Source organism: Cynocephalus volans, chromosome 12, assembly GCF_027409185.1.
Source record: "Cynocephalus volans isolate mCynVol1 chromosome 12, mCynVol1.pri, whole genome shotgun sequence".
NCBI classification, from domain to species: Eukaryota; Metazoa; Chordata; class Mammalia; order Dermoptera; family Cynocephalidae; genus Cynocephalus; species Cynocephalus volans.
The window spans coordinates 93,236,851-93,248,856 of record NC_084471.1 but is presented as its reverse complement, the minus strand read 5'-3'; the positions used below and the strand labels follow the sequence as shown (position 1 = coordinate 93,248,856).

At 35.0% G+C, this 12,006-nt stretch overlaps 1 protein-coding gene across 9 annotated transcripts in view; it reads left to right on the top strand.

Moving 5' to 3' along the window:
- The window catches only part of AEBP2 (AE binding protein 2), a 211,001-nt gene that overhangs the window by 28,666 nt on the left and 170,329 nt on the right, over nt 1-12,006 (top strand). For all 9 annotated transcript variants that reach the window (XR_010021350.1, XM_063075485.1, XM_063075480.1 and 6 more), the window contains one exon: nt 7,879-8,065. Coding sequence is in view for 8 of the 9 variants with exons in the window: in XM_063075485.1 (XP_062931555.1) it covers nt 7,879-8,065 (187 nt within the window). In the remaining variant the exon portion in view is untranslated. The remainder of the gene's footprint in view (nt 1-7,878; nt 8,066-12,006) is intronic.

Genomic DNA, 12,006 nt, shown 5'->3' with positions numbered 1-12,006 from the left:
AATATTAGTTACCTCACAGAGTTATTTTACAGTATGTGCCCAATAAATATAAGAGGTTATCGTTAAAGTAAAGGATCATTTACAATTTCCTCTCTGTGTGTGTGTGTATTTTAAGGCAGCCATTCTACTGCTAGTTGATTATGACATTCATATTAATTTTAGAGCTTTAGTACAATGGATTTTTCCTCAAATTCTCTTTTTAGAAGCTGTAGAAGATTTCCATTGGAGAGGGGAAGGAAATTGTCTTTAAAAGAAAAAACTTAAGGGATATGACTTAGTGAGGTATTGTCCTGTAAGTCATGGGAATCATTTAAATCAAGAAAACATTTATTGATGTCTAAAGTACATGGCACTCTGCTAGGCATTATGGAAGCAAAGTGAATAGGAAAAAGCAGGTCTCTACCCTTAAGGAAATTTACATTCTTTAGGTTTATACAGATCTAAATAATTTTTTTTCTTCTAAATTAGTGACATGTTTTAAGTTCTTTAATAGTGACCTATGACTATGAAAATTTTTCTGGAAACATGGATTAAGGATTAATTCAATTAACTATAATAGGGCTGGGAAAGAGTGATAGAAATTGAGTGGAAGTTGACTATAGAGAGAGGAGGTAATTAGGTGCTGTTTAAGGTGTTTAATTTTTTAAAGGTGTGTAGTATAATGTATAGTAAAGTGTCCACAACTTAATGGTTTGTTTCATATGTTTGTACACACATGTGTAACCACCACCCTGATGAAGATAATTTTCACGACAAGATTTCCTAATGTCTATTTCTGGTCTGTTCTTCTCCTGCTCTCCCAGACTGTATTCTCATTTCTGTTATCTTGGCTTAGTTATGTGAACTCTTGTGTCTGGTTCTTTTTTGCACCCAACAAAACATCAGTGAGATTTGTCCAAAATTGTTACATGAATTACTCATTTTTTTATTGCTATGAATTACTCATTTTTTTATTGCTGTTCAGTATTCCATTGTACATATAAGCCACAGTTTATCCATTCTCTTGCTGATGGCCATTTGGATTGTTTCCAGTCTTTGGCTACTGTTTAAATCAAGCTGCCTTGTGGGCATTCCTCTACATGTCTTTTGATTATACACGTATACTCATTCCTCTTCGCTGTATAATATCTTGGTAGTATCATTCCTTTTAATTTTGGCCATCCTGGTGGATGAGTAGTGTTATCTCATTGTGGCTTTAATTTTATTTTCATGTGCTGTGGCTTCTGAATATTTTGTTTTGGGTGAAGTACCTATTCTAGTCTTTTCCTGTTTTTTTATTGGGTGGTTTGTCTTTTATTACCGAGTTATAGAAGTTCTTGATATATTTTGAATACAAGTTCTTTGTTAGATATAGGCATTGCACATACCTTCTTCTCTTTTCTTTCTTTCTTTTTTTTTTTTTTTGGTAGCTGGCCAGCATGGGGACCTGAAACCTGTGACCTTGGTGTTATAAGGCTGCACTCTAACCAGCTGAGCTAACTGGCCAGCCTCCCTTTTCTCTTTTCTAATGGAGTCTTTTGTCTTATGGTGATAGGGGGATTATTTCAGGTATATTTAAGAAAAGTATAAATAAAATTTGTATACCATAAAATTCATCATTCTCAAGTGCGTAGTTCAGTGGTTTTTAGTATTTCACAAGGTTGCACAGTCATTACCACCATCTAATTATAGAAAGTATATGTGTTTTTGAGAGAGAAAAGTGGAATTAAAAAAAAAAGTGGACTGTTTAGGAATAGCATGTAGTTTCATACATGTGTGATACTTTATGGTGACAATTTGAAAATCTATTAAAAAAACAAGTATTTCTGAATAATGAGCTTGGACTATCTAGAAATTAGATGTAAAAGCAATTGGTTGCAAAAAGTTTGTCATGTTGACTGTTCTAGTATTTGTTGTATGATGAGCAAGGTAAAGTGGGGGTCAGAAGTAATCATGACAGCAAAAGCTTGAATGATGCTACTCAGTGCCTTGCACATTGCATATGCATTTTATTGATTTGCATATTTTACCTAAATTAATCCTTATAACAATTCTTTGCATTAATTATTGTTGTTGCCCTCATTCTATAGATGAGGAAACTAAGGCAAGAAGAGGTTAAATGTTCTCTGTGGTCATGGGCAGTGGCAGATTGAGGATTTCAGAGGTAGTGTGTGAATTCAGGGTCTATCCTTAACCACATTACTATGATGTATTTGTCAAAACTAAGAAATCAATATTTCTACCTGGAATTTTTGTTTTCTTTTAGGTCATATGCTAATTTGCTATGAAACTGGTGCTTTTTGCTCTATCATCCAGTAGCCCTTTGTAGATTTTCATAGCACTTCTGGGAATATCATTATGAATAAGACAGTCTTAGTATTGGTTTCATTTTAACAAATGTGGTTGGAAAAAAACAGCAATTCTGGTTCAAATTTTAAAGCAGCTACTTGACCACAATGGTAGCCAACATGTATAAGGTGTTCCAGTGGATTTGGGGATAGAACATTTAAGACAGTCAATTTCCAACAATCATTTTTTCCTAATGGTTGAAACAGGTTGCTTTTTCATCACAACACCATGTTTGGTGGCTTGAGTTCAACGGTCATAGTTATATGTATAAGTCAAAATATAAAGTGAATATTTGAACACTAACACCATATTTATCATACTCATGTTAAGAAGAATGAAGGTATTGAGGCCGTTTGAGGCAACAGCAGATTTGTCTCTTGTCTCACATTCTCTGGGATATACGCTTAATGAGTGGAATATTGATTAGATAATAGTTAAACCTATTTTCTCTTTTAGAGGAGAAGAGCTTGTATTTAAGTGAAATGTGTGTGATTCCATTATATTTCTTTTTAATAAAAGCACCATTTCTCTCATTCTAAATTATACTTTTGTTTTTTCTTTTTTAGATTTGTTTATGATTCTTGATTGATGAATGACCAAAATCATAGATGAAACAATGTCTATTAGAATTCTCATTACTGATTTTCATTTCCAGAGCACTGAACCATTGCTGATTAAAATAAACTTTTGAAGTGTACTTTCTGTGTTCTAGATGCTACTAGGGCCTATTCTTTACAGTCTTGAAGGATCTTGGGACAAAATGATGTTATGAGCCTACTGGGCCCCTATATGGATAATCTTGGGGGAGTCATCACAAAATCCCTCTGAATTTAAATCATGGGCTTGGATCTGAACTGTTTTAGTCATCTCTGCCTTAATTGTAGCCAAGTAGCTATTCTAATATTTGAAATATGGAGTTTTTAAAAAAATGTTTTTTTCTTAAAGAGTGAAAGATATTTATCTATTCAGATAACTGCAAACACAAAAAGATGGGAGAAAGTGAGCTTACTTACACATATTAAGACTCTGCTGTAGTCAAGTAGCTTTATAGTTGTTACCTTGTTTATTTCTGACAACAACGTTTGTTATTCTTATCCTCATTTTACCCATATGGAAATGAGGCTAAGAAAAGCTAAATAAGTTATTTACGTAACCCAGTTAAGTGGAAGAGGCTGGATGCAAATTATGTCAGCTTGACAGGAAAACTAGCTCTCTGTTTACCACACAAATTTGCTTACCCATTGTATTAGTCCATTTTTTTTTTTTTAATTAAAGATGACCGGTAAGGGGATCTTAACCCTTTGGCTTGGTGTTGTCGGCACCACGCTCAGCCAGTGAGCGAACTGGCTATATAGGGATCCTAACCTGTGGCCTTGGTGTTATCAGCACCGCACTCTCCCGAGTGAGCCACGGGCCAGCCCCGTATTAGTCCATTTCTGTTGCTTGTAACAAAACACCAGAAACTGGGTGATTTATAAAGAAAATGAAATTTATTACTTACAGTTTCTGAGGCCGGGAAGTCCAAAGTCCAAGGAACATAGCTGGTGAAGGCCTTGGTGGTGGTGACAGCAATGGCAGGGTGTCACATTGCAAAATGGCAGAGTAGAGAGTGAGGCTAATCTGCTCATTCACTTTCCTTTGAAACCCTTCCAAAACCTGGTCATTTTCTTTCCTTTAAAGCCCTCCAAACCCGGCTTATGACCACCGGTTTTAATACATTCACTGTGGCAGTCTAATCACCTCTACAAGGACCCACCGTTCAGTTAAAATAATAGGATTTCCCATCCTCTTGACAGTCACAGTGGGGGCCAAGTTTCTAATACATAAACCTTGGGGAATACAATTCAAGCTTCAGGAAGTTTTGGGGGGACATAATTCAATCCACTACACCTGTATTGTTTCATGAGGATTTCTGTGCATACTATACACCTTTGGAATGTGATTATTTGTTATCCAGCAAAACGCAAAGAATTTTAGAAGACTTTGTTATTAATACAACAGTCCCTTTTCCCCATACCTTTTACACTCCTCTTTTCTCCTCTTATAGCCAAATACTTTTAATTCTCAAATCTGCTTCTTCTTGCTCTTATATGTCTGTGTCTTTATGAAGTTAGTACTCATTACATGTTAATTTTTGGCACTTCCTGTTGACTTTACATTTTGATAGTTGAACTCTTGCCTATTTTTATGTTTTCTACCCTTTTCTAACATTTTTGGTTACTCCTGAGGTTAATAAGCACCTTATTTAATTTGTTTAGTTTCTTTTTTTTAATTAAAAAATTTTTTTGTTTGTTTTATCATTACACAATGTAAACATGTTTTGTGGCTCTTTGCCAATTTCTCCCTAATCCCCCCCCCCCCCGGGCCCACCTTTGGTGGCCTCAGTTCTGTTCTCTCCTTTTGAAAATTCAGGGAATTATTGTGATTGTTGTATCTTTCTTTTTTTTTTTTTTTTTTTTTTCTTTTTCCAGCTCCTACTTACGAGTGAGGATATGCGGTTGAAATGCGGAATTTTTAAACAGATTTGTTGAATAAACAAATACTAAACTGGGAATCCAGTAGCAGAGATAGTCTGCCTTAATTTTGCAGACAGTTCCTGACTTAAGATGGTTTGATTTATGATTTTTTGACTTGACTTTATGATGGTGCGGAAGCAGTATGCATGTGGTAGAAACTGTGCTTTGAGTACCCATACAGCCATTCTGTTTTCATTCAGCACAGTGTTCAATAAATTAAATGAGATGGTTAACACTTTTTATTATAAAATAGGCTTTATGTTAGGTGATTTTGCCCAACTCTAGCTAATGTATGAGTGTTCTGATCACATTTAAGGTAGGCTAGGCTATATTATGATGTTCATTGTATTAAGTGCATTTTTGATTTGCCATATTTTCAATTTCTGATGGGTTTATCAGGATGGATTTATCAAATTTGCAGTTGAAAGAGTAGATTAACATATCCAAGTTGTTCCAAACATACTTAAACATTTTTTAGTAACTAAATTGAGTATCAGGTTTTAAATTAATCATTAAATTGGTCATTATGGAAATACAGTACAAAACCACAAGATACCACTTCAAACTCACCAGGATGGTTTTAATCAAAAAATGGAAAATAGCAAGTATTGGTGAGGATATGGAGCTGGTGGTTATACAACATTGTGAATACACTTAATTCCACCGAATTGTACGTTTTAAAATGGTTAATTGTATGTTATGTGAATTTCACCTAATAATAACAAATTAAATAAAGTTAGAAATTTAGTTTCTCAGTTATAGTAGCCATAGTTAAAGTGTTCAATAGCAGTATTTGGCTAGTGGCTCCTGTTGTGGAAAATGTAGTTCTGTGGCAATGTGGTAATCTACAGATTACCACAGGCAACTTTAAAAAGTTATTCTTTCTTGGTACTCAAAATATATGTAGTCACAAGTTCTTAAATTCTAAGAATGTAGTAACCATTAGATGCTAAACTTCTCATGGTCAAAATATGTAGCTGAACATTCTTGATGCAGGCTGTTTGAGGACCACATCATTCACAGGACTGTTGTAAGAATTAAATGAACTACTAATTTCAGAGCAGTGATATGGTAAATTGCCTCTTCTGCATTCCCATAGTGCCCTGTACCTTAGTTAGCTCTTATTACGTTGCTTTGAAGTTATTGCTTTATATGCATGTCTTGCTGAACACAGAACCTCTTTCAGCATAGGATCTATATCTTTATTCATCCTTCACTTCTAGCATCTTATATAATACTTGACACAGATAAGTATTTGAACTAAAATCTTGAACCATTCCTCCTCCTGTTAACTTAGTGTTCACCCTAGAGTGAGTAAAGATTTTTAATAGCAATTTTAGAAGCAAAATAAATAGAATATTTGTTAATGGTACTATGTAAGGAGCTTGATGTGAAATGTTTTAGCTAAGCATTGATTTTATCAGAATCTATAAGCATATAGCTATTTAGTTTTGCCAATATATTTAGAAATACCATAGCTGTGATTTGCATGATGCTTCTGGAAATGTATCCATAAATGTACATTTATGTTTTCAAAATGCATGGAAAGTATGAGTTGGGATAAGTAGATATGCAGTGAAGGTGTGAGGACAGCCTCAAAGGAGGATTTGCTTTTGTCCACTTAAGGCAGATTTAGAGAGACTTTGTGAAGAAAATTATGATTTCTACTAATACAGGATTGTGTTGTGTTTTTAGAAGTTTAAAATGGTACATGTACTTGGATTGAAAGAGCCTGGAAATGTGCAGATTTTTTTGTGGTAAACTGTAACATAAGGTGAACCACCTGGGAATAATGTGATGGATGTATTTGCTTTTACATATGACAAATTTGTATGCTTTGAGTTTGTTTGTCAAGACAGAAACTAAGTAAATTGAATAATAAATTAATAATAGAAAAGTCATGGGCCGAGCCCGTGGCGCACTCGGTAGCGTGCTGCGCTAGGAGCGTGGCGACGCTCCCGCCGCGGGTTCGGGTCCTATATAGGAATGACTGGTGCACTCACTGGCTGAGTGCCGGTCACGAAAAAAAAAAAAAAATAGAAAAGTCATTATCAATCCATCTGTGGATTTTGTTGTTTGGGGATCATTTTGGAAAATGGTTTGTTTTAATTTCTAAGATTCATTTGTTAGAAGACCTGAAAAAATTATTTTCTAAGATCTAACTAGAAATCACACACTCGTACTGTAGCTAATTTATGTATTGTAATTCTGGTGATGCTGTATCTGAACATTGCGCAGTCATTGTTGGAATGGCAGATCTGCCAGGTGACTTGGGTAGTCATTAACCCCTTGATTTCTCAATCTTTCAAGTACAGAAAGCTAAAGAGCGCTGCATAAGACCAACACTGAGCATGTCTTCACCACGGAGAGGCTAGATCTATAAGTTAACAAATTTTTAAGAAAATTATTTAAAAGTCAATATTGAACTTCTTTTGTAGTTATTATAACAGCATAGAACAGAGAGGTTGCTGAAGGTTTTAGAGTGGCATATATCTTAAGATACAAATATTTTAAAAATCTAGGAATCCAAGTCGTTGTCAGGGTGTCTAATTCTTTCTTGGGGGAAAAAAACAAAACAAAACAAAACAACAGTGCTACTGTTACAAAAGTGATTAATTTCAAAACTAGATTTTTCTGGGAAAAAGGTCCCACTATTTTTTTTTTTTTTTTTGGTGTCTGGCTGGTGTGGGGATCCAAACTCATGACCTTGGTGTTATAAGGCTGTGCTCTAACCAACTGAGCTAATCGGTCTTCCCCCACTATTTTTGTCATGTATAGTGGAAAGAACTGTAAACTGGGGAGTCATGAGTTTTTATTTTCCAGCTCTGCCATTATGTAACATGTATTATCTTGGGCAACTTAGTTAATTTGTAAAATGGAAGGGGTATACTAGTCCCTGATGCTTCCTTTCTGGAGTTAGTTCCTGTTGCAGTACTGTTTTATTTCTGAACATACTAAATATTCACTTATTTATATTCTGCTTGTGCCCTACACAGCATCCCTGACATCCTTTTTCTCTTCTATTTTCATTTAGTGTGTTGTTGGTGGCTGCAATGCCAGCTTTGCTTCTCAGGGAGGGCTAGCTCGCCATGTACCCACACACTTCAGTCAGCAGAACTCCTCAAAAGTTTCTAGCCAGCCAAAGGCCAAAGAAGAATCTCCTTCTAAAGCTGGAATGAACAAAAGGAGAAAATTAAAGAACAAAAGACGACGCTCATTACGTAAGTGTTTCAAAATCTTTATATATTAGATAGTTTTTGTTTATATCTTGGGCTTTCATGCTGATCCAATTTTTACTCTTCAGTGTGAGAATTCAATGTCGTGTTTGTAGTAGCTAAGGGAATATATGTGACCTTAGGATACAAACTCTGTATAGAGTTAGAATTTGGGGCTACTTTGATTCTGTTCTAAATTAAGAAAATTTGAAATATGTCAATGTTGGTGTTTCTAGAAGTATTTTAGAAATTTGAACATATTAAAGGTAAAAATCAAGTAAAGGTTAAGTAATTTATCTACTCCACAGTAGTGTGTATGGATAGCAAAATGATTTATAGTAAGTGCCTTAGTAACTACAATCTGTTGTAACAAATACATATGTACAGTGGTTATGTTTTTAATTAGCAGATTATAAGATGTATCTGTAATGTTTAGGATAGAGAATAATTAGATGATAAGGCTTGTAAATGTTGGGGGCAGAAATTGACTTTGGAACCCCAGAGCCTAGTACCATGCCTGGTTCTTTGTTTCAGCTGGCCAGTTAAATGTATCCTGAATGAAGAAATATGTATGAGTGAATGAATGAATGAAGCTGTCATTGAAAGGGAGTCCACTGCAAGGGTGAATTAGAAAGAAAAAAAATGGATTGCATCTTACTCTTGCTCTTGGGATTTGATTAGATCATAGAAGAGACTCTAGACACTAATCCAAACTGTAAAGTTAGTCTCTAAAACATTGAAATCTTCTTGTTACTATAAAGCTACAGTGGACAAATGAACAAACTATAAGTGATAAATAAACTTCTCTTTTTGTTGAAATAGCCATGTTTATTTTTCATCAAAGCTGACTTACCTTTATAAAAACAGAAAAAACATCCTGGTCATTTTACATGAGTGTTAGTTTGAGTAGCTTGTCATTGCACATAGAAAATTGCTAGATATGTATTATGGCAATCAAAATAAATAGGGTAGCTTTCCATTCTGTTTTACCTAACTTCATTATTTTGGTCCCAGTGTACACACAATAATTTTTTAAATTTATTGGCTTTTTCACATTATACTTGCAATACTTATACAGCTTTCTACTGTGTTCTTGTAAAGAGAACATAGGTTCAGTTAAACATCCAGTTCTTAGAAACATAGTACCTGTGCCTGCTTAGGGTGTGAGTGTGTGTGTGTTTGTTGTTTGTATATATGTGTGTATGTATTTTTTTTCTGTTTTTTTTTTTTCTTCCCCCTCAATATTATCTAGTAAGACAGGCTGTGTAGGAAGAGTTGGGGACAGAGGTGGTGGATGAAAAAAACCTTTTTTTTTTGTTACCTGTTTTATTGGGGATATTGGGAATACCCCTGAATGTATTACTTTTTGAACTTAAAAAGATCCAAGGCCTTTCACTGTGGGAGCCACTGTTAAGACAGTGCTGTGATTTGAATTGGCATGGTTGCTGCTGTTGCAGTCCATTCTGCCTTTAGAAGTTTATGTATCTGTAGCGGTCCTGCTAGAATAATCACTTTGCCAGTACCTTCCTCCTATAATTTAATAAGGTCATTTTTACTTAACTAGGTAAAAGGTACGTTGTAAATAGAACTGTAGCAGAGGTAATTTTCTGTTTGATAAAATTTTTAAAATTTATTTTATTTTGACATACTTCAAAGTGGAAAGAATAGTTATAATAAACACTTGTAATGCTCTTCACTTAGAGATTCACCAGTGTGCCACATTTGCTTTATCTCCCTTCATATATACCTTTTCTTTGTCCTGAATCTTAAATACTTAAGAATACATTCTCCTAAGAATGAAGATATTGTGTATGTAACCACACCATTATTACACCTAAAGAACAAAAATTACAAAATATGTATGATTTTGAACCACAGGAAAATAGAGTTTCTATTTTTGTGGTTTCTTAAGATTTTTGATTATATATTTCAGCAGTTAAAAAAAATGGTTGGGTACGCAATCTTTTTTTTGTGGCTTCCTGGTGCAGGGATCAAACCCTGGACCTTGTTATCAGCACAGCACTCTAACCAACTGAACTAACCAGCCAGCCCTTGGGCACATAATCTTAACATGTAATTCATACATAGTATACTGGTAGTACTACTAATGCACCTTATAAAGCAATTGCCAACAAGGAATATTAAAAAAGGACAAGATGGAAAAATGAACAGAAGTGATATTTTTTTCTTCCTTTTCTTTAATGGATCGTGATACGCATCTGTTTTGGAAACTGCTGTTCTAGTTTGGTGTTCTTGATATTTATTCTAACAGTAGAGATACCGTGGTTAAATCCCAGGTGCATACACTCTGAAGTGAGGGCTCCATTCATTATTGTGGATTTAATTTAAGTGATGACATCAGTGTTTAAATTTCGAATGAGAGGTGGTTGATTTGAATGATTTAGAGGGATAAGTTATCTTCTTTAGGTGCTTATCCTTAGGAAAATGCTGCTTTGCCTCACACGGATTTGTCACCTCTCTTCCCCTGGGTGATAGAGCCACAAAAGGATTACTTGAAGCCCATCTCTTAGCAGTGAGAGACCCTGAAGGGGTTAATTTCCTGGAACCCTCAAGAGCGAGGCATTCCTTCCTCTGAGAAATTAACCACGAATTGGGGTTCTTGCCCTGCATTTATTCTCCAGACCAGCAAGTTACAGGAAAAGAACATAGATGGGGTTATGTGTAAGTATAGTTTAGCAGTAACATCAGTGAAACAAGCAAGGTGACAGTCCATAATGCAGTTTGCAAAAGGTTAAGTCAATCCACCAACAAAAGCTTGATCTTAGCAAACAGTTTTTCCCTACAGCAATTTCCCAGTATCTTTACATATCAATCAGTAACTTGTCTGTCCTTGAGCCAGCAACCTTGCTGTGTCACAACTCTCCATCCACATCAGAGACCCTAGCCTGAAGAAAGTTTTCTGTTTTTTGCAAGGTTAACATTTCTATATGTGATTTTAAAAGGTTAGGTTAAACTTGAAGCCACAGGGCCCTGGAAAATAGACTCTGTGAAATATATTTGCTCCATAAATGTTAGTGCTTTCTACATGAAAAAGCATATATTTGGAGAGCATGGAGAAACTACACATTTTTTTCCCACTAGCCACAGATCTAATAGGAAGGGGATTTGTTTCTCAGCATTAGGTAAAATTTTCTCAAAAAATGTCAGATACTTTTTTCTTTCAGATTTTCTATTGTCATTGCATTCTTAGTTTTGTGGGTTCTGCTAGTCCATTACTAGGTGCTGTTTTGCTGTTTCCTCTTGGGAAAAAATCCAGTGAGAAAAGAGCTGTTTAGGTATGTTCTGTTGAATATGCCAGCTGGTGAAATTGTTCTCCCACAAAAGCTATGGTGGATTTGCGTAGACGCTCTAAATAGCTATAGTGTGGTAAACCAGCATACATGTAATTCAGAATATATGATATCAGGAAATCAAGCCATTTCTTTCATTGTTAGTAAAGATCTTGAAAAATTACACGTATCAGTAACCTCCACAAATGTAAAATAACTCATATTCTTTAATTTGAGCAACTTTCCGTTTAGGAATGAGAACAGCACAATTTATTGTTTTTTTTTTTTTTTTTTTTTTTTTAAAAGATGACCGGTAAGGGGATCTTAACCCTTGATTTGGTGTTGTTAGCACCACGCTCACCCAGTGAGCTAACCAGCCATCCCTATATGGGATCCGAACCCGGGGCCTTGGTGTTATCAGCACCACACTCTCACGAGTGAGCCACGGGCCGGCCCAGAACAGCACAATTTATAATATGTAGTAGGATGAAAATTGAAATTGAAGAATGTTCTTGACAAATTAAATCTTCAGTATATAATTTTGTTGGGTTCACACTAAAAAAATTGCCTACTCTATGTATGTGAAGCAGTTATTTAAAAAAAGCTACATAAGCTCATTAATATAAACTGCTTTATTATTTACAAGGCATTTTTCAC